The sequence below is a fragment of the Oratosquilla oratoria genome, chromosome 9 (assembly GCF_046742065.1).
Source record: "Oratosquilla oratoria isolate Oo_2021 chromosome 9, ASM4674206v1, whole genome shotgun sequence".
Lineage (NCBI taxonomy): Eukaryota > Metazoa > Arthropoda > Malacostraca > Stomatopoda > Squillidae > Oratosquilla > Oratosquilla oratoria.
The window spans coordinates 56098677-56126209 of NC_134785.1; the positions used below are offsets into that span (position 1 = coordinate 56098677).

Consider the following 27533-nt stretch of genomic DNA (forward strand, 5'->3'; position numbering starts at 1 on the left):
ATTTCATTTATATCATTCAATGTCTGTATGTTTTTTTTAAATTTAATTTTAGATATTCTGCCAGAAACTACCATGGCAAAAATTATATTGATATCTACAATTCCAGCTAAAATTAATTAACTAAACCTCATTATGATCTACCCACAGTTTAGGAGGAACCAATGATGGGTACCTTCAAATAGTGGTCCTGCAAGATGGATGTCACAGGAAACCATCTCCCTGCTGCCCATTTTTTAAACCCATCAACACCCTAGCTTTCATCTGAAGATGCAGCTCCAGAGGACTGACACTCCGTCTCTGGGATCCCTATAAACTTCAACTGTATTTCCTCCACCTTTTCACATAAAAGGCAATGACAACACCAACTGATCTCTTTCTATTACTATACACTGGAGGCAAAGAAAATGTCCTACACTAATACAAAAACAGATTACACTCCAAAATCACTCCTGGTCTTAGTCCACCTACTTTCTGGAGCTTGGGTAAACATCTAACTTTTGTACCACACTCTGTGTTAGCACCTAGATATCATTGCCTTGAGTTGTGGAATCTGTCTTAGATGGTGTTATATATACATTTTAGCTCATATATAGGTTATGTACTTGTGGTATTTGTTGTCCACAGGTACTTAATTTTATGGAAACTTTTGTACTGCACACCAGATGATTTTATTTTGATTCATACTATCCAACACCTGCAAATAAATGCCATACTGAGCAAGATTCTTTAATTCTTCACCATGACATCCTCCACAAATGTGTATTTTTGCTACAGCCTGATTTGATTATTTGAGAGATTTCACTGCAACTAGTGATTTGTTCCATAGTAGTTACAATGCTGAAGTGAATAAATGCTTCGGTCAAATACTACTATGTCTAGCTAATGGCATTAGCTGCATTGAATGGAAGAAATCTGACAGCAGACTGCTGTCACTCCCGATCCAAAATATAAGTTAATATCTGGTTATGTCTTTTTTAGATGTTCTGCTGGCAGAACAGTAGCATGTGGCACTTGTGATGTGTCCTGCTACATTTCTTCTCACCCAGGGCAATGGGCGAGTTGCAGGGATGACCTGTCATCCAGGAGCCAAGAAAAGAGGGGAGGGGTGGTGAATGGGAGTGGAGTATGAGGGGATGAAATGGATGGGAGTGGATTCATGCCTTTGACTTTGGCTACTTCTCTAGTAAGAGAGAAAAAATCCTTGGTATATGAATCTAATAACATCAGATGAGGAATTGATAAGGAAACAAACAGATCAGACTTGGGAAAAAGTGGCACAGTACTTCATGAATCTATGAGGCATTCCTCCAAAACTACCAAAGAGAAGAATTCAATTTAAGCATTGGACTTTTGTATAGAAAAACAGTTGTAAGTGGGATGGATATTTCTAGAGTCCCAGTGAATCAGTTGGTGATTCCACAAACCCTTGTACGACAGATATTAGAACTACTTTATGATAGTGATTATAGTGCTCATCTAGGAGAAGATAGAAATTATAGACAAGCTCAACTTAAATATCTTTGGCCAGGCATGAATAGAGATATTTACTTACATATTGATAATTTCTTGAAATATGTTGAGGTAAATGGAAATACACATAGGCCTGCTCCTATGCTATCATATCTCATACCACAGAAACCTTGGGAAAGAGTTCACTTAGATACATTAGTTACCAATGTCTGAAAATGTATATATATATTTGTTGCTATTATCTGTCAAGATTTTGTAATTTACAACCCATTCCAAATAAGAGCACTGAAACAACTGCTTCAGTAATATATGAACAAATCTGTAATTTCACAACTCTTAGTTTCACACAATGGTACTAAATTTAACAACAAAATCTTGGAAGAGTTATGCAGATTATTTAAAATCTAAAAAAAATAATAATAATAATATTCAAGTCGGTCATCCTCAGAGCAGTGGAGTAGTAGAAAGGTTAAATAAGAAAATTATCACTTGTCTTAGCGGTTTGATAAACCCACATAGCATAACTTGGGATGATTGGATTCCTTGTGTTAAATTTGTACTCAATAACCAAATTATTACAGCTACAGGTGAAACTCCACACTATATTATCTTTGGGGAAGACAAAATTCTCCCATATGAAATATTCATTGCAGAACTGGAGCCAGTGTATAACATAGATTATTACATCTCAAATAGGATACAGTGTAATGAGGAATAGAAATTTGAGAATGGATGCTAAGAGGAGACTGTATGAAGGAGTGATTGTGCCAACAGCACTGTATGGAGCAGAAACATGGAACATAAGAGAAGAAGAGAGAAGGAACTTGAATGTGTTTGAGATGAAGTGTCTGAGAAGTATGATGGGCATTACAAGGCTAGATAGAGTGAGAAATGTGGAGGTGAGGAGGAGAACAGGGGTGGACAGGGAGCTGGGAGATAGGGTTGATGAAAGAGTATTAGGATGGTTTGGACACATGGAAAGAATGAGTGAAGAAAGACTAGTAAAGGAGGTATGGAAGGCAGATGTGGAGGGAGTGAACATGAGGGGACGTCCTAGGATGAGATGGATGGATGGGGTGAAGGGGGCTTTGGGGAAGAGGGGAATGTCTGTTGAGGAAGGACAGGAGAGGATAGAGGACAGGGGTGAATGGAGAATGGTTGTATATGGAAAATGTTGTGATGCATGAGGTGGAATGGATGGGGGAATGGGGGGTGAGGTAGTGTGTGTGAGCAAAAATTTTGACGCAGCCCGAAGGGATTTCTCCCCGTCCTCTCCTTTATATGGGGGGACGGAGAGGGGGGGTCGCCGATTTAATGAAGCGGCCTTGCTGTGGATGTGCTGTGTCCTGCGACACTGCTTCTGACCCAGGGCAGTGGACAGGGTGCAGGGATGACCCGTCATCTAGGAGGTGCTAAGATGGGAGGGAGGGTGGAGGGGTGTGGAGTGTTTTCGGGGGTGGAATGGGTGGGAGTGATTTTGTGCCTTGTCCTTTTTGGCTACCTCCCTGGTAAGGGGGAAGAAGCCTTGGTATATGTATGTATGTATGTATGTAAATAGGATACATACATTTGAAGCCATACACCAAAGAGTTAGAGAACACATGAAAGAATATTCACAAGACATGAAGAAAGAACATAAAATAGCACACAAAACAGAATTACAAATAGGAGATTTGATTAGGGCCAAAATGCATACAATCAGTAGTAAACTTTCACCCAGATACTCTGGTCTGTTCAAAATAATTTATTTTGCGTATGGAAATAGATAAAAGATCTTATACTTAGAAACTAGGGAAGTATCAGTTAGACATGTAGATGACTGAAAAAGAACTAAGAACTTAATAATGATGACAACTGTGACAATGATGACTGTGTGACAACTCTTTCTAATGAAGAAGACAAACAAGATAACCATTCTATACATTTTATTGGGAAAACTGAGTTCTGAAGAATATCAGGAATACATTATGTATTATGTATGAACTCACTATTAATACCACCAATTTCAACTTATACATGGATGGGGTGGTGCGAGAGGTGAATGCTAGGGTAGTGAGTCAGGGATTGGAGATGGTTAAAGAAAATGGAGAAAAGTGGGAGGTGAGCCAGCTGTTGTTTGCGGACGATACTGCGCTTGTGGCAGGGTCAGAGGAGGGATTGAGGAAGCTGGTGGCAGAGTTTGGGAGAGTATGTGATAGAAGAAAGCTAAAGATAAATGTGGGTAAAAGTAAGGTGATGAGATGTACAAGGGGTGAAAGTGGCAGTAGACTGGAAGTGAACATTAAGGGAGAGCGACTGGAGGAAGTGGATAGTTTTAGATACTTGGGTGCAAGTGTAGCAGGAAAAGGTGGAGTGAAGGTGGAGGTAGAATGTAGATTGAGAGAAGCGAGTAAATGCCTTGGTGGTTTAAAGAGTGTAATGAGAAATAGACTTTTGGGAATGGATGCGAAGAGGAGACTGTATGAAGGAGTGATTGTGCCAACAGCACTGTATGGGGCAGAAACGTGGAACATAAGAGAAGAAGAGAGAAGGAATTTGAATGTGTTTGAGATGAGGTGTCTGAGAAGTATGGCGGGGGTTACTAGGCTAGATAGAGTGAGAAATGAGGAGGTGAGGAGGAGAACAGGGGTGAAAAAGGATTTGGGAGAGAGGGTTGATGAAAGAATATTAGGATGGTTTGGACACATGGAAAGAATGAGTGAAGAAAGACTAGTAAAAGAGGTATGGAAGGCAGATGTGGAGGGAGTGAACATGAGGGGACGTCCTAGGATGAGGTGGATGGATGGGGTGAAGGGGGCTTTGGGGAAGAGGGGAATGTCTGTTGAGGAAGGAAGGGAGAGGACGGAAGACAGAGGTGAGTGGAGAATGGTTGTATATGGATGATGTTGTGACTGCATGAGGAGAAATGGGCGGGGGGGTGGGGGTGGGGTAGTATGTGTGAGTAAATTTTGACGCAGCCCGAAGGGATTTCTCCCCGTCCTCTCCTTATATGCAAAGGGGGACGGAGAGGGGGGGTCGCCGATTAAATGAAGCGGCCTTGCTGTGGATGTACTGTGTCTTGCGACACTGCTTCTGACCCAGGGCGGTGGACAGGGTGCAGGGATGACCCGTCATCCAGGAGGTGCTCAGATGAGAGGAAGGGTGGGAGGGGTGTGGAGTGTATTTGGGGATGAAATGGGTGGGAGTGTTTTTATGCCTTTCCCTTTTTGGCTACCTCCCTTGGAAGGGGGAAAAAGCCTTGGTATATGTATGTATGTATGTAAGACTGGAATTATTATATTAATATTTATGATGCACACCTGGAAATGAAATAATGGAATTCTGCGTGACCTGGAGCCTTGGTCAGTCACGAAGGCATCATGATGGTGGATCAATGTATTAGTATAGTCTTAGATTTCAAAAACATTTTTATTATCATAAACAATATAGCCTCCATGAAAGTAAACTTAGACATTGTCAAAAAAAGAATCTACACCAGTGTCACACTTTTCTTTTAGTGTTCCATGAAGCAGCAAAAATTCTTGTTTAGTTTCATTAGTTAAGAATGTCTGTAATGCAGAACTGTTACTACAAAAATATAACTATAAATCAGGTTACTCATGGTAACACAAGTTCACATTTCCTATTTTTCACAAAAAAAAACAGAGTATCCATTATCTGCCCTGAATTAGATCCTAAATCAAAATCATTTGAAGGTCCAAGCTCAGTTTCTGATAAGTGTGAAATACATGTGGGGACACTCTCCATTACTGCTCCCTGAATACAATGCATATAATTGATAAAACATACCTTACAAATATCAACATTACCTTCCCAGAAAATTCACCACCTTTGAAAATAAGAAAGCTATATTCATTGAGGTCCAACAGAAACAACTCTTATAACTATGATATATTTCTTTTCATAATTATTCTTTTCTCCTCCTTAGTTATCACTGCCTTAACATCACTGATTGTAATCATAAGGATGAAGACATTAAAAAGAATCAAACACTTGCCAGCATTAGAAGTTGTAGTATGCCGGAGCCCTGTAAGAGGCAAGCAGAAAAGAGTTGATTGGTGGCAACCAAGTGGTAGCTGCCAAGCTTTGTAAGAGGTTGCTAGAAAAAAGGATAGAAAAAGGAGTAGAAGATGGGTGGTTGTATTTTATAGGGAGGTTGTTTGTAAATAACAGCCAGAGTGAGCTACCCGAGTCCACTTTGTGTATGTAATAAAATAGCTGGTGTCAGGAGCTAGAATATATGTATTTATGTACTGCTGAAATGACATTTCTTTGTAACCTAAGTAATTATGCAGAGACTGAAGATTATTCTAAGTAAACAATATTGCTATAAAGTCTTGAAGCAAAGAATCTTATTAGTGAAAGGGTGGAGAACATTCTAATTGGTTCATAAATGTAAGATCATCCTTTGGGAAGAATCTTAAATATAAAGATCATTAGACTAAGGAAATGATTATGTCAATTCAAAGCTTATGTAAGACCTTGTATACGTGCTCTCATGGGATTCCTTAGAAAAGCCTTGGAGAGTGCATTGTGTATTCTTAATTGGACTGAACAGAAGATATAGAAAACTCTAAAATTTCATTCTCCTAGACAGAAAAATTTAGTGAGGTGAGAGTTAGAAGCCTATCAAAGAAGAGAACCAACATCTAAAAGAAGTGAATCACCATTTCAATCAGTTAGGGTCGGCAGTGTCAACAACAACAGTATACAGGAATCCCTCACTATACAACCGACTCGTGTTCCCAGCTGACTGGTCGCAATGTGAAAATTTGTATATCGAGGTGGGTTTTACATGTAAATAGGGGGGGTGGTGGGTTGTGTTCATAGACCCTGTCAACCCTTTCCTCAATTTTTGCCTCCTGGGGCTTTCACATACACCCAACATTTGTTTTACCTACTTATAGCATTCGGTCATATAGTGAGGTATTCCTGTACTTCAATGTTAAATGAAAATATCATTAATGATGGATGGAAATACGATGACAGCACTTTCAAGAGAAGAATAAAAATGTCAGGCAAAGATAATTTATATTGTACAAGATAATTATTCCTTGTTAATTCACTGAAGCCAATATTTGACACCTGACTGCAGTTGCTTGGGTTCCTGATTTTGCCGTGCAAGTTGAGGGTTGAACTGGGAATTATATTGCTGCTTGAAAGCTGGCTTCGGTTCTTTTTCTTTGCTATCTGGATTTTCACCCTTCAACAATTTCTCAGTTCTCTTTCTTTCCTCTGCTTCCCTTTTCAATCTCTCTGCTCTGAGAATTTCTAATTGTTTTCTTTTTTCTTCCTGCTCTCTTTCATCATCACTATCATCTTCACTACTACCATCACTTACACATTCCTTATTATGCTCTGTTTTGTTTGATTTACTATATTTTGTTTTAGGTTCCACTTCTTCATCACTTTCACTGCATTTATCTTCCCTCTTTCTTTTCTTTCTTTCACTATCCTTTGAATGTTTATGTTTTCTTTTCTTTTTATGTACATGTTTCTTTTTCTTTTTTCTCTCTTTTTTTGCCTTTTTATGTTTAGCTTTGTAATTTTCATCCATTCTAGTTTCATGCAACTCGGTTTCCATTTTGAATCCAGGGGTAAAATTTGTGTCTCTATTCCCTGGAGGATTTGATTCTGATTTCTTAACAAGGGGCTTAGGTGGGGGTTTAAGACCTGTATACTTAATGATGTCATTAAGAGGATCCTGAGCACTCTTACTTTTGAGACCCACCTCTTCCTCTTCAACACTGCCTTTCTTCGGAATTGTTCTTAACTCATCACTCCAAGCATTAGGCCCACTGTGCTCCAGGGTGCTCTGGCCTAAATATGTGAGAAGACCTATGCTCTTTTCATACTTTTCTTTTTCAGCCTTCTTTTCTGCTTCATGTTCTTTATTTACAGCTTCGGTTTTCTTTCCTGCCTCAATATCTTTGAAGAAATTTATGTTACCTTCCCGTGTATAAATATTAGCTTCCTTCTTGGTGTCTGTATCTGAGGAATCTGCTGATGGCTGAGGAACTTCATTTTCTCCACTATTACAGGAATACTTTTCACGAGCTCGCTGCCTGAGAAAGGCAGTTCTTGATTCTTGCTCCTGCAATAGTTTCATCATTAGCTGGATATTCTAAAACACTTTTATAAGGATGTTGTATACATATATATGAACAATGACCAAGAATCATGACATAAACCGTTGATATCAAAACTACTGGCTAATAATTAATCAATGCAACTTGGGCCATGCAGTAAAGGGCACATATTTATGAAGCTGTTTGTGGTTTAATTCCAAAATCAAACTACACATCCCAAGATAACCCTACTCATTTATGCTATATATAATAAGATTTTCATAAGGAACTAGATTTAACACATCACAGCTCTGGTGGAGTATAAAGTATAAATTTTAAAAATATATTCTGGAGTGCATGTTTTGGGACCTGAGCATGTATGCATTTTGTATAAACATTGAAATATTGTGCCCACCCTACCCAAGGTCAGTCATGGAGCCTCTGAAGAGGACGACTGGATGTTGTTACACCCCCCCATCAACCTCAAAAACAATTCTTATTCTTAGCAAGTGAAGAAACTTTCCTACATCTCCATATGAAGATGCATTTTAAGGAATCAGTAGCAATAAACTACTCATACACATCCATCATAATCACATCACTCACTGCTCCATTAACACACTAAAAGACAACACATTGCTGCATGCCAGACCACCTGATATCCATCCCACTGAGTCCTCTCTCCCACAAAAGGACAAAGTCCACTTGGTCAGACTGTGATGTGGTACCACCCCAGCCCTTCTAAGCTACCAGAAGAGACTGGATGACTGCATTGTAGACAAATGCCCAGGATGTAACACTTCACCTCATACTATTCAACACATCATGGAAGACTGCATTATACACAATCACACACGCAAACAACACAACATACACTCAATAAAGGATTTGTGGGAAAGCCCCGTTTCAGCCGTGGCATTCCTTGGGGAGACAGGACTGCTCAGACAGTCTAGGGAACAACAACACACACCACTCACAGTTCCACCTTATATCCACTACATTCACCAACACAAACCAGTGCACTAGGATTTAGAGCTGTAACTTTACACACCAACACATTAACCACCCCCCCAAAAAAAAAAAAAACTTAACCACTTCAGTACAAGTCATGTCCAATTCATCACACTACTCACATTATAAAGTATAAAGTCACTGCTGTATTACTTGTTCTCTTTTACTCTGAGTAATAATAAACACAGAAAATGTAATCAAACCAGTTCACAGAATCTGGGAATAACTCATGTACGACTACAGAAAAAAATATATAATCAAGATGCCAACACCAGCAACATCGTGTACCCACTCATGCCTCAATACGCCTACGTAGGCGTCATTGTACCAAAGTGTTTAACATTCTGCAAATAAACATATATGGTATCACACAGCTTGATAACACAGTGGCAGCATTCAGCCACTATTCCAGCAATCCTAGTTCAAATCCCACCCAAGACTGAAATAATTTTTGCATTGCTGCACAGCTAACTGGTACTTCAACTCTCATGGGCAGGGAGTTGGAGGAGGGGTGTGTGTAAGGTCAGAGCATTATCCATAGATCAGGCATATATGAGCTCTGGGCTCTCATCCAGGAGGTGTAATATCTATCAATCATGAGTCCAACACATGATCCAAGGCCATGATGAATCACACCAACACCAGAGCTGATCCAATGCATATATGAACATAACATACACATTGTTCTAATCCAAGAAACAAAACTAACAGGTCCTAGTGAGACAGTAGAGGGAATTGGAGACCAAACTGTCACAAGAAGCACTTGTCACCCACAGTGGGTGGCACAGATCCCTGGTAGTAGTTCTGGTTACCCAAGGTAAATACCACAACCTTTACCCAAAAACACACCTTCATGTTTTTTCAATACCAAGGGATGATTCTCCAATGATCATCCTTCTTCTCCTTTTAAATGGAAATGTGAGACAGCATCCCTGGGTCACAAATTACACTTGCCCGACACGCTTCAAAACCATTACCTCAAGCCATTAGACAAAGGGCTCAGTTCAATGCATTTTATGCAAAAACTGGGCCCATTTCACTTGCACAACACTTGCTAACATTAAAACACTACACAAACACTTGGACCTGTTCCTCATGCCCACCCATAACCTCACCCTCACCTCCCCACCTGCATCCTCGCCCATGCCCTCTCCTTCTCCCCCATTCACTCCCCCTCCTCCTAACCCTGACCCTAATCCTCTTGCTGCCATCCATGCAGCTTCCAGCTAGTTGAACATCCACCCTATTCACCTAATTTGGCTCCCTCAGACTATCTATTTCCCAAGATGAAAAAAGAGCTCAGCAGTCAACATTTTGCCATGGACAATGACATCGGTGATGCCATAGAGATGTATTTTGAGGAGCAAAACTCAAGCTTCTACAAAGAGGGGATCTGTAAACTCCATTATTGCTTGAATAAGTATGTAAACTTGCAAGGGAATTACATTGAAAAATAAATGTATCAATTTATCATGAAATAAATTTTTGTACCTTAAGCCACAAATTTCTCGATCACCCCTTGTACAATGCCCCATACTAATAATCCCTAAACAACTTCACAATATGAGTGACTTGTGGACCCACCTAGAGGTAACTGCCAGTTACCTGAAGGATACAGATATTCTGCTACAGAGACCTGGGGCAAGGGAATGACTGAGTGGCCTTTATTGCGAAAAGTGGCCTGATGGAAATTTTTTATGGTTTCCTATGTTTGTACTTGGAGGAAAGGTGAGCTCATTGTCATGTCTGGGGAAGTTGCTTTTTATGTAGGAGAGAGGCCAAAAGCAGAGTACAGGACCCAATATATTTAACATTTCACCCAATAGGACTTCTTTAGAAATAACAATGGACAAACATCTGATTCCTTTGCTTTTGGATTAATGTTGAGGTAGTTCTCTGGTGGGGTGATAACGATAATACGTTTAGGTTAAGGAGCTGTTCTAGTATTTTGTTTCCTTTTACACTGCTGTTTGTGTGTTTAGCCAAATTGGGTAGTGTGCATTCATGTCACTTGCCAGTATACAGTTTGCTCATAAATTGAAATGATGGAGTTGTGAGATGTAACCCCAAAGGGTTGATTTGGTGGGTAGCTTATAAATATTTGTGATGTTACTTTTCTTTATCTGTGTTTAGATTGTGATAATTTCAGTTATGACGTCTGTTCATGACTAGCTACTTTCTTTTGTTCCTGAAATGGGAAAATTATGCATATCTAACAATTGATAACCTTATAATCTATTAAACAAAGACCCTACAAGATCTGAAAAATGAAAATAACTCACTGCTAGTTTTATTCTCTCGACACGTTTCTTTTCCTCCTCTGCTGCTTCGGCCTCATCCCTGCGCACTCTTGCAATATTTTCTTTGGTCCGTACATGCCATCTGGAAGTATGTTGGTGTTTAGGTTTAAAAATATAAGATATTTACACATATACAATTACAAACACAAAAAATAATTTGATCACTGGATAAATAAATAATATTTAAAGAAAATACAAGAAATATTTCAATATATCCAAGGCTGGTATAGGAATGGCAAGTCAGTGTATATCTAAATTGGCAAGCTTCACCCCAGAGATCAACAGGAACACCTCAGACAAACATGAATAAGAAAAAATAAAAATAAATTGAACAGCCAAATATTTTCTTAAGAAATAAACACCAAAATTCTGGATCTAGCATTTAAAACTCATATGAAATTCAGCCAACATGTCAAGGACCTAATAAAAAAAAAAAAGTCAACAAGAAAACATGATGATGATGATATGGTCTAACGTCACACACTCCCCCCCTATCGGGAGGCTAGGACGGTGCCCCTCACAGAGGGCTTTGTAGCGTGGAATTTAATGAACCATGCCCTTGGTTCAATTTCGCTGGTGGCAGGATTCGAACCGTCCTCACCTCGACCTTCGCCGCGAGTAACGACGCCTTAACCCGCTCAGCCAGCGAGCTTCCTATTCTAACAAGAAAACAAATATTCTGAAAAGCATCTCTAGCACTGATTATGAAAAACAAAAAGAAACTAATAACCATTTATAAACAATCCATAAGAACCACCTTGGAATACACCTCCACAGCACGGTTCCCAATGATAAATAAATCGAACATAATAGAGAATGGAACATTAAGAGTAATTACAGGATACATCAAAACCATCCCTATCAGCCACCTACGCAGAGAAACCAAAGTTCTCCCGATAGATCACATGAAAATAACAGGAACATAATTCCATATCAAAACCCTTAACTACAAACATCCCTTACATTGCATTTCATAAACATCACCAACAAAATACAACAAAAACACTACACCAGCAGCATACTACTCAAACATCTACCAAAACCTGCCACCCAAACCACACAGAACATTTACACAAAAACACTCAGGTCACTAAACAAGCCCTTCAAGAAAAATTGCCTAACTCAATACTCCAAAAACAATCTCCAGATATAAGTCCCACAAAAAAAAACTCACACACCAGACAAGAACAGTACCAGATGGCAAGAAAGAGAAACCAGTAGTGGCGGACCACCGTGGCTGTGAAGCAGCACTTCCAGATGGAAACAAGTAAACAGGAAAGGTGAGACCAGCACGTTTCCAATTATGCCACTCACACCCTTCCATGGCATGCATAATAACAGTCAACAATACTTCTATCCATAGTATCCACAGTAAAATTGATCATCAGTTGTACCTAAAAACTGTCAAAAAGTATAAGACTATGGTTATCCTACACATTCAGATTACATAAAGACATGAATGAAATGGTAAAGAAATAGAGTACACAATGAATAAAAAAAAAACCTTAAAGCAATCATGGCAATAGCAACAAGTAAAAATCCATTGTGTGGTAATACCCTTGGACTGGAATTACTCTTAAAAATTATAAAATACACTAAAATTAGTATGAAGGGAAATCCTTACAAATGAGAGAACTTACTGCCCAATGTTTGAGAATGAAGAGGGATAACTTGAGCATTTCACACTAAGGTGTCAAAATCTTCATGAAATTATAATAATTACCAATACCACCACTCTATTAAAAACATACACAATTTTTCGTTCTTTGATAAAGTAAGCATGGTGACATTAAAAGGTATTAACATTCCAGTGTCATGCAAACAAATTGTTCACTTTGTTTTTACATTTCAAAGATCTAATTTTGTCTATGACTGTCACTATGGAATGGTTATATTAGCTTTTTTGTTTTTATCCTAAAAGTAAAAAGGCTAATCACTGTGACTCGTCACTAGTTGGCTTTTTCTTTTAGACAACATAAAATCCATGTTAAATATCCGTGTTTCCGTGATTCTTGAATTTCATCCATTAAAAATGTATGTACCTGTTAAATTCAGGCTGAAAATTGAAAACGAAAATATATACCCCACAACAGGATAACCCCGCCCCATCAACTCAATTGAAAATAGCATCCTGTAATTTGTACTACTGCAACACTTAGCCTTAGGTAGTGACTTACCTTTTTTTGGGCAGGATATTCATTATGCCTGTTTATGATGCGATTAAGGGAAATAATTCCAAGTCAACTGTCCATTAGCGACTTCATCAACATGTCTCCCATAACAACCAACAGCTGATCTTGATATAACAACGTCTACCTATGTTTACATGTGAATATGGTTAAATTGCATACTGTCGTATGATTATAAAACTGTTGTAGTCTCTTATTTTCATCTCCAATGCATGTCGATCTTTTACAGCATTCAGGCTACCTTATTTGGTAATACATCAACATACATAGGGTATAAAAAGAAAATGCTAACATCCTGTTAATTTTCATATTTCAAACATGTTTAGGTAAGGAAGACCATCGATTACGCGGAATAATGATTTGAAATTCCAGGGACTGATCTGATTTTTTTTTTTTTTTTTTTGGCCTTACACAATGGGTTCATGAGTCCACTTATTACAGTTCGGATAACACACTTGATCTGATTCTTTCCTCTGAGAAAGACAAGGTATTGCCTCCATTCCCAAATTTTGGACATTCTGATCAGTGTTGTATTGTATTTTGATAGTAATGATCAATTCTTAACCACGAGTTCTCATTCCTCTACCGAGGATTTATTCTGATTTTTACTTGGATCCTATTTGTACCAAAACTTAAACAATCGATGAAGTTGTTGATTTGATAACGCGTAAAGGTAAACTGTGGTCGTGGAGCGACTATCACTTCTCGTTAGTTTCTCTTTCATTTGTATCGCCTATCAATACTTTCTTAGCCAATTATTCTCTATATTTTTATTCCAGTGCATCTTTCCAAAAGATGTTTTGGAGAGAAATTAAAAGAGGAAGAGGAGGCGAATCAAGTAGAGAAGAAAAGGTAAAAGGTGCAGATGGAGAGATGGTAATGGAAGAGAAGGCAGTGAGAGGAAGGTGGGCAGAGTATTTTAAAGAGTTGCTAAATGTGAAGGAGGATAGAGAGGGGAAGGTAGTTGCAGTGGGAAGCGCTAAGAAAATGAAAGTGATGAGTGAGGAAAATGGAGGAGAAATAGGGAAAGATGAAGTGAAAGCAGCTGTTGAGGTGATGAGAGCAGGTAAGTCACCTGGGTTGGATGGATGCCATGCAGAATGTCTGAAGAAAGGAGGTACAGTTATGGTGGACTGGCTGGTGAGGTTATCTAATGTTTGTTTAAGAGAGGGTAGAGTACCAGAGGACTGGACGAGTGCCTGTATCGTTCCACTTTACAAGGGAAAGGGGGATAAGTGTGAGTGTAGTAGTTTCAGAGGGATTAGCTTGTTGAGTGTAGTTGGGGAGGCTTATGGCAGGGTCTTGACTGAGAGGATTAGGAGAGGAACAGAGGGAGTAATTGGTGAGGAACAGTGTGGTTTTAGGACAGGTAGGGGTTGGGTAGATCAGATTTTTGTGGTAAGACATATATGTAAGAAAGCTATAGGAGAAGGTAAGGATGTTTTTTGGGGCTTTTATGGATTTGGAAAAGGTTTACGACAGGGTAGATAGAAAGGCGCTGTGTGAGGTACTGCAGATATATAGGATAGCAGGGAAACTGTTAAGAGCAGTCAAGAGTTTTTACGAGAGTAGTAGAGCTTGTGTTAGGATTAGAAATAGAGAGAGTGAATGGTTTGAGGTAAAGGTGGGACTTCATCAGGGATGTGTTATGTCGCCCTGGCTGTTCAATCTATACATGTATGGGGTGGTGCGAGAGGTGAATACAAGGGTAGTGGGTCAGGGGGTTGGAGATGGTTAAAGAAAATGGGGAAAAGTGGGAAATAAGCCAGTTGTTGTTTGCTGGCGACAATGCGCTTGTAGCAGGAACAGAGGAGGAATTGAAGAAGTTAGTGACAGAGTTTGAGAAGGTGTGTGAAAGAAGGAAGTTGAAGATAAATGTGGGTAAAAGTAAGGTGATGAGATGTACGAGGAGAGAGAGTGACAGCAGGCTGGAAGTAAGCATTAAGGGAGAGAGACTGGAGGAAGTGGATAGTTTTAGATACTTGGGTGCGAATGTGGCAGGAAAGGGAGGAGTGGGGGTGGAGGTAGAATGTAGATTGAGAGAAGCGAGTAAATGCCTTGGTGGATTAAAAAGTGTAATGAGAAATAGACATCTGGGAATGGATGCTATGAGGAGGTTATATGAAGGAGTGATTGTGCCGACAACACTGTACGGAGCAGAAACATGGAACATAAGAGAGGAAGAGAGAAGGAGTTTGAATGTGTTTGAGATGAAATGTCTGAGAAGTATGATAGGGGTTACTAGGCTAGATAGAGTGAGAAATGAGGAGGTGAGGAGGAGAACAGGGGTGGAAAGGGAGTTGGGAGATGGGGTTGATGAAAGAATATTAAGATGGTTTGGACACACGGAAAGAATGAATTGAAGAAAGATTAGTAAAAGAGGTGTGGAAGGCAGAGGTGGAAGGAGTGAATATGAGGGGGCGTCCTAGGATGAGATGGATGGATGGGGTAAAAGGGGCATTGGGAAAGAGAGGAATGTCTGTTGAGGAAGGACGGGAGAGGACAGAAGACAGGGGTGAATGGAGAAGGGTTGTGTATAGATGATGCTGTGATGCATTAGGGGGAGTGGGTGGGGGATGGGGATGAGGAAGTATGTATGAAAAAGAATTTGACGCAGCCCGAAGGGATTTCTCCCCGTCTTCTCCTTTTCTGCATGAGGGGACGGAGAGGGGGGTCGCCGAATTAATGAAGCGGCCTTACTGTGGATGTGCTGTGTCTTGCGACACTGCTTCTGACCCAGGGCAGTGGACAGGATGCAGGGATGACCCGTCATCCAGGAGGTGCCAAGATGAGAGGGAAGGAGGAGGGTAGATGGGATTGGAATATGTAGGGGATGGAATGAGTGGGAGTGGTTTCTATGCCTTTTTCTTTTTGGCTACCCCCGTGTAAGGAGGAAAAAACTTTGGTATATGTATGTATGTATGTATGTATGTATGTATGTATGTATGTATGTATGTATGTATGTATGTATGTATGTATGTATGTATGTATGTATGTATGTATGTATGTATGTATGTATGTATGTATGTATGTATGTATGTATGTATGTATGTATGTATGTATGTATGTATGTATGTATGTATGTATGTATGTATGTATGTATGCTCTTTTCTCACTAGCTTCTCCCCTCGCTCACTCCACATGCACATCATCCAACACCCGGTCATCCCCGTTTATCCGAGAGTTGACACCTTGACGTGGTGGAAAGGCTTGAGAATCTTAATGACTACAAAAGCTATGTCGATAGAGAGGAAATCTCTGCAGGGTCACCCATATCGAACAGGTTTTGTAAGAAAGATCAGACAAAGAGCAGCTCACACACACACAGTCACAAGACTGGCACGTCCCTGATGGCGAACAGGGAAATTCCTTATAGATATATGGGGTACCGTCATAATGACGGCGTAGACCATTGGGTATCCTATAGATACATAGGGCTTCACCGGATATAATTAGGTGACACCAGAGAAATATCTCATCAGAAACTAGTTGATAGGAAGGTGAGATTACTGCCAAAAGCCCTTTAAAGCAAACATGATCAGTAAAAACAAAACAAAACCGGGCGTTCCTGTTGGATCATAGTCTACTAAAAGTCCAACCGCATTGCATCATGTGCTTACGGGCAGTGTGCCACCGAATGTAAGTAAGCACTGTCCAAGCAGATCCAAGCCTTGGTCATTAAACATTATGAAGAAAATTAAGATCAATACTTACAACGTAAGAACTCTGAGAAGACCACAACCTGGATAGTTTCATGGAAGAACTAGACAACATCAAGTGGGACATTGCAGGACTGAGCGAAGTCCGAAGAACGGAAGAAAAGCTGATACAATTACAAGATAGTCACCACCTGTTCTACTATAGAGGTAAGGACGAAGAAAGATCTAATGGAGTAGGATTCTTGATCAACTGACAGGTTGCTGGTAACGTAGGCAAGTTCAGTAGTTTATCAGACAGGGTAGCTTGAATTGTGATTAGGCTGTATAAAAGGTACACTCTAAAAATAGTTCAGGTTTATGCACCAACTTCACAGAGTTCATACGATGAAATTGAACCCTTCTATGATGATTTAAGTCAGGTAATGGATCAAGAAAAAAGTAAGTACACGTTGGTAATAGGCAATTTTAATGCTAAAATTAGGAAGATGGGAGATGAGACGTGCATTGGGAAGTTTGGAGTAGGTGAAAGAAATGACAGAGGCGAGAGGTTAGTCAATTTTGGAGAGAACTACAATAATGAACACTTTGTTCCAAAAGCGTGTAGGTCGTAAATGTATCTGGAGAAATCCGGATGGAACAATAAAGAACGAAGTAGACTTCATATTAGGAGATGAGAGCAAGAGCGTTAGCAATGTTACGGTCATAAATAAAGTCAACATCGGTAGTGACCATAGAATGGTAGGTAGCACAGCTAAATTCAATTTAAGAGCCGAGAGAAGTTTTAAAAAAGAAAAGAAGTCTTGCAAAGGTTAAGGATAATAATAAGAAATTTCAGTTAGAAATTAAAAATAGATTCGAAGCTCTAAGAACCAGCAAAGACACTGTCAAAAATATGAATTTGAATTTAGCGAATATCATTAGGGAATCGGCAGAGAAAGTAGGAAGTACAAAAAGTATTAGAGAAAACAAATACTCCAAAGCTACAAATGATCTAATCAAAAGAAGGAAGACCATGCAGATTAAAACCAGGAGAGACGAAATAGAAAGAGTAGAACTAAACAAGCTTATCAACAAAAGACAGAGATCAGAGAAAAGAAAGAGAAACATGAATGAAATAGAAGAAACTATTCGAAAAGGTAAAAGTAATAAAGGGACCGAGCGCAGACATGCTTTAGGAAGACAGCAAATGATATGTTTGAAAGATAGAAATTGAGAAATCATTAAATACAGAGGGAGAATGGTAAAAAGAACAGAAGAATTTTATCAAGATCTTTACTGTCGAAGACCGTAGTTGAGTCAGCAAATTCATCTGTAGACGTTAGTAATGTACCAGAGATTACAAAGAAAGAAGTAGTATTTGCTCTAAAAATATGAAACGAGGAAAAGCACCTGGGGAAGATGGTATATCGATAGATCTGTTGAAAGACGCAGGGAAAGAAATTCATATTAAGTTAGCTCAGTTGTACACCCAGTGCTTACGTCAAGAAAGCGTTCCTGAATCGTGGTGCAATGCTATAGTGATTTTGCTTCATAAAAAGGAGGCCAGAAGGACCTTAGTAACTATCAACCGATTAGCTTGTTATCAAATGTATATAAAGTATTCTCTAAGATCCTTACAAATAGACTAAGTCAAGTTTTAGATGGAAACCAACCAAGAGAACAGGCAGGCTTTAGGAGCGGATATTCGACTCTGGGTCATTTGCAGGCAATGAACCAACTAATCGAGAAAACGACAGAATACAATATACCTCTGTGCTTAGCTTTTGTAGATTACGAGAAGGTCTTTGACTCGGTAGAACAAATAGCAATACTAAACTCGGTGCACAAGCAGGGACAAACGAACAGTTCGTAAGGGTTTTAGAAAAAATATGTGAAAGGTGCCGCTATAATTCGACTGCATAAAGACACAGAAAAGATCAAGATCGAGAAATGAGTATGGCAAGGTGATACCATTTCACCCAAATTATTTACAGCTTGCTTGGAAGAGATTTTCAGAAGGTTGAGTTGGGAAGAGAAAGGTTTGAAGATTAATGGCGAATATTTGAACCACTTAAGATTTGCGGATGACAGTATTCTTATTTCAAAAAGATCAGATGACTTGCAAGATATGCTGAGTGATCTGAACAAGGAAAGTCTCAAAGTAGTTTTAAAAGTGGATAAGAGTAAAACCAAAGTAATGTTCATCACGAAAGTTTAAAGTATAGAGATTATAATCGATGGTGAGAGTCTCGAGGAAGTTGAAGAGTATAATTATTTAGCGCAGATGGTAAAAGTGACAAAATATCATGATCTTGAAATAAAAAGGTATGAAAATGTTTGGTAAGTAACAATAAAATTCTGAGAGGGTAAAGTTTACAATCAACACATTCTGCCAGCAATAATCTACGTGTGTGAGACTTGGAAACTGACGAAGGCGATGGAAACAAAGGTGAGGACTGCGCAGAGGAAAATGAAGAGATCAATGATGGGAATAACCCTGAGAGACCGAAAGAGAGTTAGTTGAGTGATATAGCAGACTAGAGTGAAATATATTGTGGAGGCGGTGAAAGAGAGGAAGTGGAATTGGGCAGGGTAGTGCAAACGACTGTTGAGCGGTGGAGCAAGTGTGTTTCTGAGTGGAACCAGCGAGATGGGAAGCGTGGAAGAGGGAGACCAGACAGAAGGTGGAGAGACGAGATAGAGAAACACGCAGGAGTGACGTGGCAGAGGTTGGCGCGGTCGTGTGAATCATGGAATGCTATGAAGGGGGCCTTCATTCAGCAATGGAATCAGGGTGGCTGGTTTGATTTGATGAATGTGGTGAGGATATGGGCGTGCAGTTGGCACCCCAGGCACGGGGTCAAAGGTCACCGTGTATAGAAGCGGGTGAATGAACATTGGCTGACGCGTATGGACAGTTTGTATATGGAGCGAACAAGGAGAAGAGAGGGCGTGAGAAAAGTGCAGTGGAAGAAAAATTTAGAGAAGAATTAGCTAAGGTAGGATTGATAGGCGATGCGAATGAAAGAGAAATTAGATAGAAGAATCTTCGTCATCAATCAGGAATAAGCAGGAAGTAACGCGGATAAGGTAAGTGATACGTTACCCCACGACGACATTTGTCTTAGAGATTTTGGTACCGAAATGGAGGTTAAAGGCTTTGTGAATGATCTTGGAGTCATGCTCGACAGCACTTTTAAAAGTCAAATTAACCAAGCTGAAGAATAACGGAATAGTAAGTTTATTTGGCATTGAATCAATATACATGAAGTACAGATCATGAAAAGAACACATAGTTTGAAATAACAATTACAATTGCCGAGGATAACACAAAAAAAAAGCAAGATCGAATATTGCCTTTGTAAGAAAACATCTTGAAAAAACTACTAAAATGTTTATTCGTAATCATGTTACTAGTAAATTCGATTAATGCGATTCTTTATACTATGACCTGCAAAATTACCTACTGAGGAAGTTGCAACTTGTGATGAATAGAGTAAGATTAATCTACTTCTCGTGTGAGATTAACACTGGCATTGATTGATTTGCATTGGGTACCAGTTAAGGCAAAATTGTGTATTATGATATATCAAGCCTTGAAGCTTAAAAGGCTAAGATATATTTGAAATTTATTAAAGGATTTTCACATAGAGTCTGATTTGACGTTAAGACAGTGCTGAAATGCACAGGCTAGTCGAGCCAAGGAGTAATTTTGAACTGGGATTTGTTTTTGGGAAGAGTGTACCAAGGATCTACAATAAATTCCCAGATAAGGTCAAGTTTGCTGAACATCTAGATATTTTCAAGAAGACAATGAAGGCTTATTTGTTCTCTAAATATTAAGATTTAGAAAACAGGACAATACAATTGGATTTTAAGTGCTAGAATCTACAAAAGGCGGCAGTGACGAGCGTCATTTAAACGACGGAACGCTGTCGAGAATCATCACTACAAGTAGATAGATAGATAGATAGACTTTATTTGGCAATTAAACAATGTACATGAAGTGCAAATAATGACAAGAACACATAGTTCGGAATAATAAATGCAAATTGCCGAGGATAACACAAAAAGCATGTACGCTTATTTCCATTGTGGTCCTCATCAGATTGTTATTCTATACTAAATCACACTGACAACATACGTAGGGGTTAAAGGGGACCAGAGACAATTATGAGTAATACCAGTCAGAACACATATGGCACATAAACATTGTTATAGTTTAGCTAATATTACTAAAATGATTGTACACATTGTTATAGTTTAGCTAATATTACTAAAATGTTTGTACACATAGGAATATTAAGACCAAAGATTTGAGCACCATCACAAAAAGGAACGTTGCAATAAGCAAACGAACAACAAAATAATACTAAACCGTAACAAAACAGTATGAGTGAGTACTATATCAGAGTAGTACCATTAATGATATACTGCATTATTCTACAGCTGTATCAACATGTATGAGTGAGTACTATATCAGAGTAGTACCATTAATGATATACTACAATATTCTACATCAGTAACAACATGTATTTATAGTGAATGCTACACTGCAGCTAGGGTCACATATTAATTAAATCTAACATTTAACCTGAATCTCAGGACGGAGTGGGCAATTAGTATCAGCACTAGGGAGTAGTGCATTATAACCTGAGGCATCAGGGGTAGGGTAAAAATGTAAAAGTAGAAGTAAAAGTAAAAATGCTAATGCTCGTTGTTATTTTGTCTGCTCACACACATTAGCTCTTAGATTGCCTACCTAATTGTATACTACAATTAGGTAGGTGAATTAGGTAAATTACTTAAAATATAATGAACTACTGCTGTATTGAGACCAGTCAGATTGACGTTATCACAATATAGTTATTCATATAGAAGGACTTTGATTCAATTCAGTCACCAGCTATTAAAACTAGATGCATGCCATTATTAATTCTCGGCTTATTGAAAAAATAATGATAATAAAAAAACGCTCCTTGTGTAAATGTCATCCCTAAAAATTACCAAGGTTATTCCTGTCATAAACCGTTTTCTTTGGTCATCCAAAGGTAACAGGTTCACCTATCCAACTTTTTGGGGGTACGTTCTGGTCTTTCGTAATAAATGCATAACTTGTTCCAACAATCTTTTAAGTGTATTTATATTTTAATAAATTATTTTAAATGTATACTATAACGAATGGCTCTATCTACTGCCCGTATTCACATCAGAAATATGAAACAGAGCATAGACTAATTTATAAATTTATCAGATTCAAATCTATTCAAATAGTCAGAATAAAAGAATATCAAGCAAATAATTCTAGAGAGTTTTGTTAAATTTCTTCAGGCTGGGAAGTTATTCCAAAACCAAGTTAGGTGGTTCCATCTAGCGGCAGGAACGTTAATTCTTCCAGGTAAGTTCGCTGTTCGCGACCGAAGCCCCATCAAGCCAGTGTGACTCAGGCTAGTGTGGCGGGAGGAGTAGGACAAGTTTATCCCCGTTTTATTTGTGTATTATTAGTGTTTTATAATTTAAATGGAGTTTTAGTGTAAAAAGTATGGATCGCCGCATGTTAATAGGTGAGTAGAACTATTGTATTTACAATGATTTGTTGGAAAACTTGCCAACATTGGTAGTTTACCTGAATGAGTATACAGGTAGCTCAGGTGGTTGAGGTGTGTGACGGTTGGGAGGGTAATCGTCGTGTAAAGTAAAATATGCAGTGGTAAACTATTTATAAAGAGGAGGTATCATCTTGTTAAATTTTGCAAATAAACCTGTTCCCCGAATGAATGTTTTGTTCGTAAACATAGCAATACACAAGGTCATTCGAGGTGTCAGTTAATTCAGCCGCTTTTCGTTTACTTTTTTTATGTATTCAGGTGCAGGTGCGGTGCTTATTCCTGGACGAAAAATTGGACTAATTCCTATTCATATATTATTTTTGTAACATTTGCTGTGTATCAAATGTCATATAGTTTCAATGCAATTTTATTGTGTTCCTTTTCATTCACGTCGCGATGAGGTCTTACGAAATATGGGTTTTTATTGTTGTTCATGGAATGTAAACATATCCCATGCGGTCGAAGGGTCTGTCGACATGACGTCATATCGTACCGCAGTGCAATCAAACGTGAATTAAAAGTACTAATCCCATATGTCATTCAAATAGCACTGTTATATCTGTATAATAATGATGTGATTTATGACTTAGATTAACTTGATGACAGTATGTTTGTGTTTCGTATGTTTTTTTTTCGATTGAACATGAAATGTACTATTTTCGTTATGATAACGAAAGTTTGCTGGTATAAGAATAATAACCTTTAGCATCTCGTTGGATAACTGGTAGAATAACTTCTATTCGTTAAGGATATGATTGTTTATCACGAAAATAGTGTACGATATCTGACAACAGGTGTCCTATCAGTTGTTCAAGCAGGAGTTTATAGTGATTTCGTTTATTTATTTTTTGGTTCAGAGTGGCCGGCGACTTAAGAACTCTTCATACCCGTCTTGGATGAATCACTCTTCAGGCAGGCGCTTGATGCTCTTGAATTTGCCTCCCCCCCTCCCCCCATATGGTCAAACAACGTTACAATATATCTGAGCCTGGGTTGAAGTAGACATTTAATAAGCACAATCACACTCCTTTGTTGGTAATTCTGTAGAAACGAGAGGCTTGGATATACAGAATAAATAGGGCAGGGGTACATTGGCAATTCTATAGGTGACATACTCTTATTAAGTCTTACGAAAAGAGAACGAAAATTATTGTAATATAACTTATTGGTAATGTAATACTAATATTTTTCTGCCTCCATCATACACTCATCCATTCTCCCTGGCCACTGTGTGTGTGTGTGTATGTATATATATATGTGTGTGTGTGTGTGTGTGTGTGTGTGTGTGTTCACACACAGTATTACCCATAGATCGGTCATGTATAAGCCCTGGGCTCTCTTCCGGGAGGGAAATAACTGTCGATCACGAGTCCAACACATGATCCAAGACCATGGTGAATTGCACGTGAATATATACGGAAACCAACATTGGTTGCATTTGTATGTAGTAATCTTTATTCAGTTTAACATTTGTCAGACACAATAATTTAGTGATAATTATTAATAAAATGGTATTTTGCAAAGCTACATTTGGACAGGGAAATTGTGGTCTTGAAAGTAGGATAGGCCCGCTCACCTCGACCTTACTTGACCTGAGAGGGTTGGTAACGCGGAGTGTCTGACCTGGCCCGGTGACGTCTCGCCTAACTTGCAATTACTTGATGATCCTATGCATCAGGATAATCATCACCGCTGCCGAAAGGATTTCTGTCAGTCATTTAGTCTTTTCGAATGTACTGTAGAGCATTGGTATCTCAGACTTCTACGAGTCTTCTGATTGCGCCAACCATCTGTCTCATATCTCCATTTATTTTTATATTGTTTGTTATTATTTGTCTGTTTGTTTATTATTGTTTGCTTAGTTTTCATTTATTATTGTCTTTCAGTTTATTTTTACTATTTACATATTTGTTTAGTATTTGACTATACCTATGCATTTATTGTATTATATATATATATATATATATATATATATATATATGTATATATATATATGTATGTATATATATATGTATATATATATATATATATATATATATATATATATATATATATATATATATATATATATAGTTTTTTCGTATCCGATCTAGTCATGGACTAAAATGTCCCCTGTGGGCATGCTCCGCCTTTGTAATCCTTTGTAGACAAAAGGCAAGACAACAAAGAGCACAAGGAAAAAGGTAGTGCTTTAGATTGATTGTTTTAAGATGTACAAAAAGGACTGAACGCGGGTATGGTACTGATGAGGTCCCTTAAGTGATATATATGTATATATATATATATATATATATATATATATATATATATATATATGTATATATATATGTATATATATAATATATATGTGTATATATATGTATATATATAATATATATATATGTACATGTATATATATATACTTATATATATGCTAATAAGAACACGGGTACGTGTGTTCAATTATGCAAAGTAGACCACTTGGAAAAAGAAACTAACGAAGCAGAGCGCTTTCGTATATTACATCTTCAGTGCAAAAAGTGTAATATACGAAAGATGTAATATACGAAAGCGCTCTGCTTCGTTAGTTTCTTTTCCCAAGTGGTCTACTTTGAATATATATATATATGTGTGTGTGTGTGTGTGATTTTATCTGTGTTTGTGTGCTTTTTACACTTGAACCTGTGCCTTCCTTTACCACCTGCCTGGCTTGGGGCTCGGACATTTATGCTTTATGTTGCTTCCTACCCCACACATACACTGTCCCCTTCCATTGCCAGCAACAGTGCTGTCCTGTTACCCTTGCCATTCTTTGTCGTGAAGAACAATGTCCTTTGTCTTGGCGCCTTGTTCCTGCCCCTCCCTCTCCCCCTCTCCCCCGCCCTTTATTACATTAGGTCATTACAGTGGCAATGTGTATACCTTAACTTCTGGGGGTGTGCCCCCACACGCGCGCGTGTTGGGTGGTGCGTGTCAGGTAACCAGCAGCTGCCACTTCGCCCCCCCCCACCCTCCACCTCCATCCCTGAACAGATGCGGTGCAGTTGTAGCACGTGGACAGTTCGGCAGTCAATACAGATCAGTTTGGTGGTTCGCAAACGTTTTGGGGCGTGTTCTCATAACAGACAGTTGTCGACTGTCAATGCAGTGGTTCGCAAACGTTTTGGAACAGGAATAATAACATGTTCTCATAGCAGGCTGTTGTCAACAGATAGCCATACTACAGTACGGTCGTTTTCATTATATTTTTGTCAATTGGTAACTTAAGCCAAGCTGTGAACGTTGTTAAATCAAGTTCTTATGGTCATAGAAATAGTAGTTATATGAAATGAATATGAAACGTTCAATATATCTTTGATAATAAGTAATAGAGCTTTTTTCGTTAATGGTGCCTTACACACACACACACACACACACAGTGGCGCGGTTGCTAGAGTCTCAGACTGTTAGCACGGGGGTGACGGCGGTACCTGGTTCGAATCCTGCCCAGGGCTGAAATTATTTCAGAATCGCTGCGCTTCGAGTCGTTACTCCAACTCTCGTGGTCGGGGAATTGTGTGTGTGTGTGCGTGTAAGGTCATAGCATTACCCATAGATCGGTCATACGAGCTCTGAGCTCTCTTCCGGGAGGGAAATAGCTGTCGATCACGAGTCCAACACGTGATCCAAAAGACCAAGGTGAATACACACATACACACACAGAGTATGGGAACCAATGGTTTCCTTATCGCGTGTGCCAAATGCGTCACTGTGGTCTATGATTCAGCTAGTTTGCTGTTCTTCTGAAATATTCAACAAATGCTTATGAAGTCATTGTCACAGTATCCAGGGTTCACAGTGCACCGGTGACGCATTGTCCTAAAATAGCTGGGAAGTTATAACTGGACAATTAATCTCCCCATCTCTCTCTCCACCTCTGTTCAACAGGTGCCTGTGAACAGTACAGGTGCGCATTTCTACTTGTTGACATTCGTGTATCAGCAGATCGTCCTCCGTGTTGTTTTGTTCAGTGGCCGAGATGTTGTGTGGGGGAAGGACAACGCGTTTGGGTCGCGCGATGATACGAGGGGAAGTCAGTTTTGCCTTGACAGTTCTTTTGTATGGTAAATAGTCTGGGGAGCCGTAGTCTGTTTGGTGTGTGTCTGTGTGTGTGTGTGATATATATATATATATATATATATATATATATATATGTATATGTGTGTGTGAGTGTGTGTGTGTGCAAAGAAATCACAAAACACGCGTGATGAACTATTTTTGCATAAACCACCAGGAATTTGAAAAAAAAAAACAATACCGAACGTTTTCGTCTGTGTACCTTTGAAAATGTATATATATATATATATATATATATATATATATATATATATATATATATATAATGTGTGTGTGTGTGTGTGTGTGTGTGTGTGTGTGTGATGTTTAGACATTCTGACAGATTGACAAGTGGTGAATATGAAACACAGGAGTCTTAGTTTATTCCAGATATGCTGTGAAAAACCTTATATTGTATTTTTTTGCAACCGACCAAAAGGTATCCAGTCGGCATGCTCCGCCTTTGTAATAATTTGTAATATATATTATATATATATGTGTGTGTGTGTGTGTGATATCAGTGAGGCCATCCTATATAGAAGAACGCTTACTCTTTTCAAGCACTGCATGGTGTGACCGACCAGAGGTATTTGTCTGTACTCGTTATCGACTGATGGGGGCGAGAGTTCACGGGTCAAAGAGAGCATTTTTGACACTTGAAATGCGTATACTATGTTATTTCAATTTCTTGTTGGCGCAATTCTCTGTTTGCTCGTGGTTGCGAGTTCATACTTCTGGTTGCTTATTGTTCTGGAAGTATTGCCCATCTGTAATGCCTGCCATTTGTTTTATATTGTTTGTTATTATTTGTCTGCTTGTTTGTTGTTGTTTCTTTGATTATCATTTGTTATTATTTATCTGTCAATTTATAACTATTTATCTTTGTTTATTATTTACATTTACCTATTTACTTATTATTTATATTATTATAATTTTATTTGTTTATTTATCATTGTATATATATGTATATATATGTATATATATGTATATATATATATATATATATGTATATATATATAATTTTATTTTATTATTATTATTATTTTTTCATCTGGCCTAGTTATGGACCAATAGGTCTCCTGTCGGCATGTTCCTCCTTTGTAAAGTTGGGTGAATGGGTGACGATGACATTGGCCGTAATATATCGCCTCGTGAGTGGCTAAAGTAGCTACCT

At 38.6% G+C, this 27533-nt stretch overlaps 2 protein-coding genes across 2 annotated transcripts in view; one reads left to right on the plus strand and one right to left on the minus strand.

The window, feature by feature from the left end:
• Positions 1 to 4736: 4736 nt before the first annotated feature.
• On the minus strand, positions 4737 to 13167 carry LOC143028434 (uncharacterized). The gene is made up of 3 exons (XM_076190522.1): positions 13027 to 13167; positions 10832 to 10931; positions 4737 to 7564 (listed from the first exon to the last, which is right to left on the minus strand). Exons 1-3 carry the CDS (start codon positions 13047 to 13049, stop codon positions 6533 to 6535), a joined length of 1155 nt encoding a protein of 384 aa, XP_076046637.1. The 5' UTR covers positions 13050 to 13167; the 3' UTR covers positions 4737 to 6532.
• An 8951-nt stretch (positions 13168 to 22118) lies between these two features.
• The window catches only part of crb (cell polarity complex component crumbs), a 283212-nt gene continuing 277797 nt past the window's right edge, over positions 22119 to 27533 (plus strand). The window contains exon 1 of the mRNA XM_076190525.1: positions 22119 to 22240. Coding sequence (XP_076046640.1) covers positions 22219 to 22240 — 22 coding nt within the window. The 5' untranslated portion in view covers positions 22119 to 22218. The remainder of the gene's footprint in view (positions 22241 to 27533) is intronic.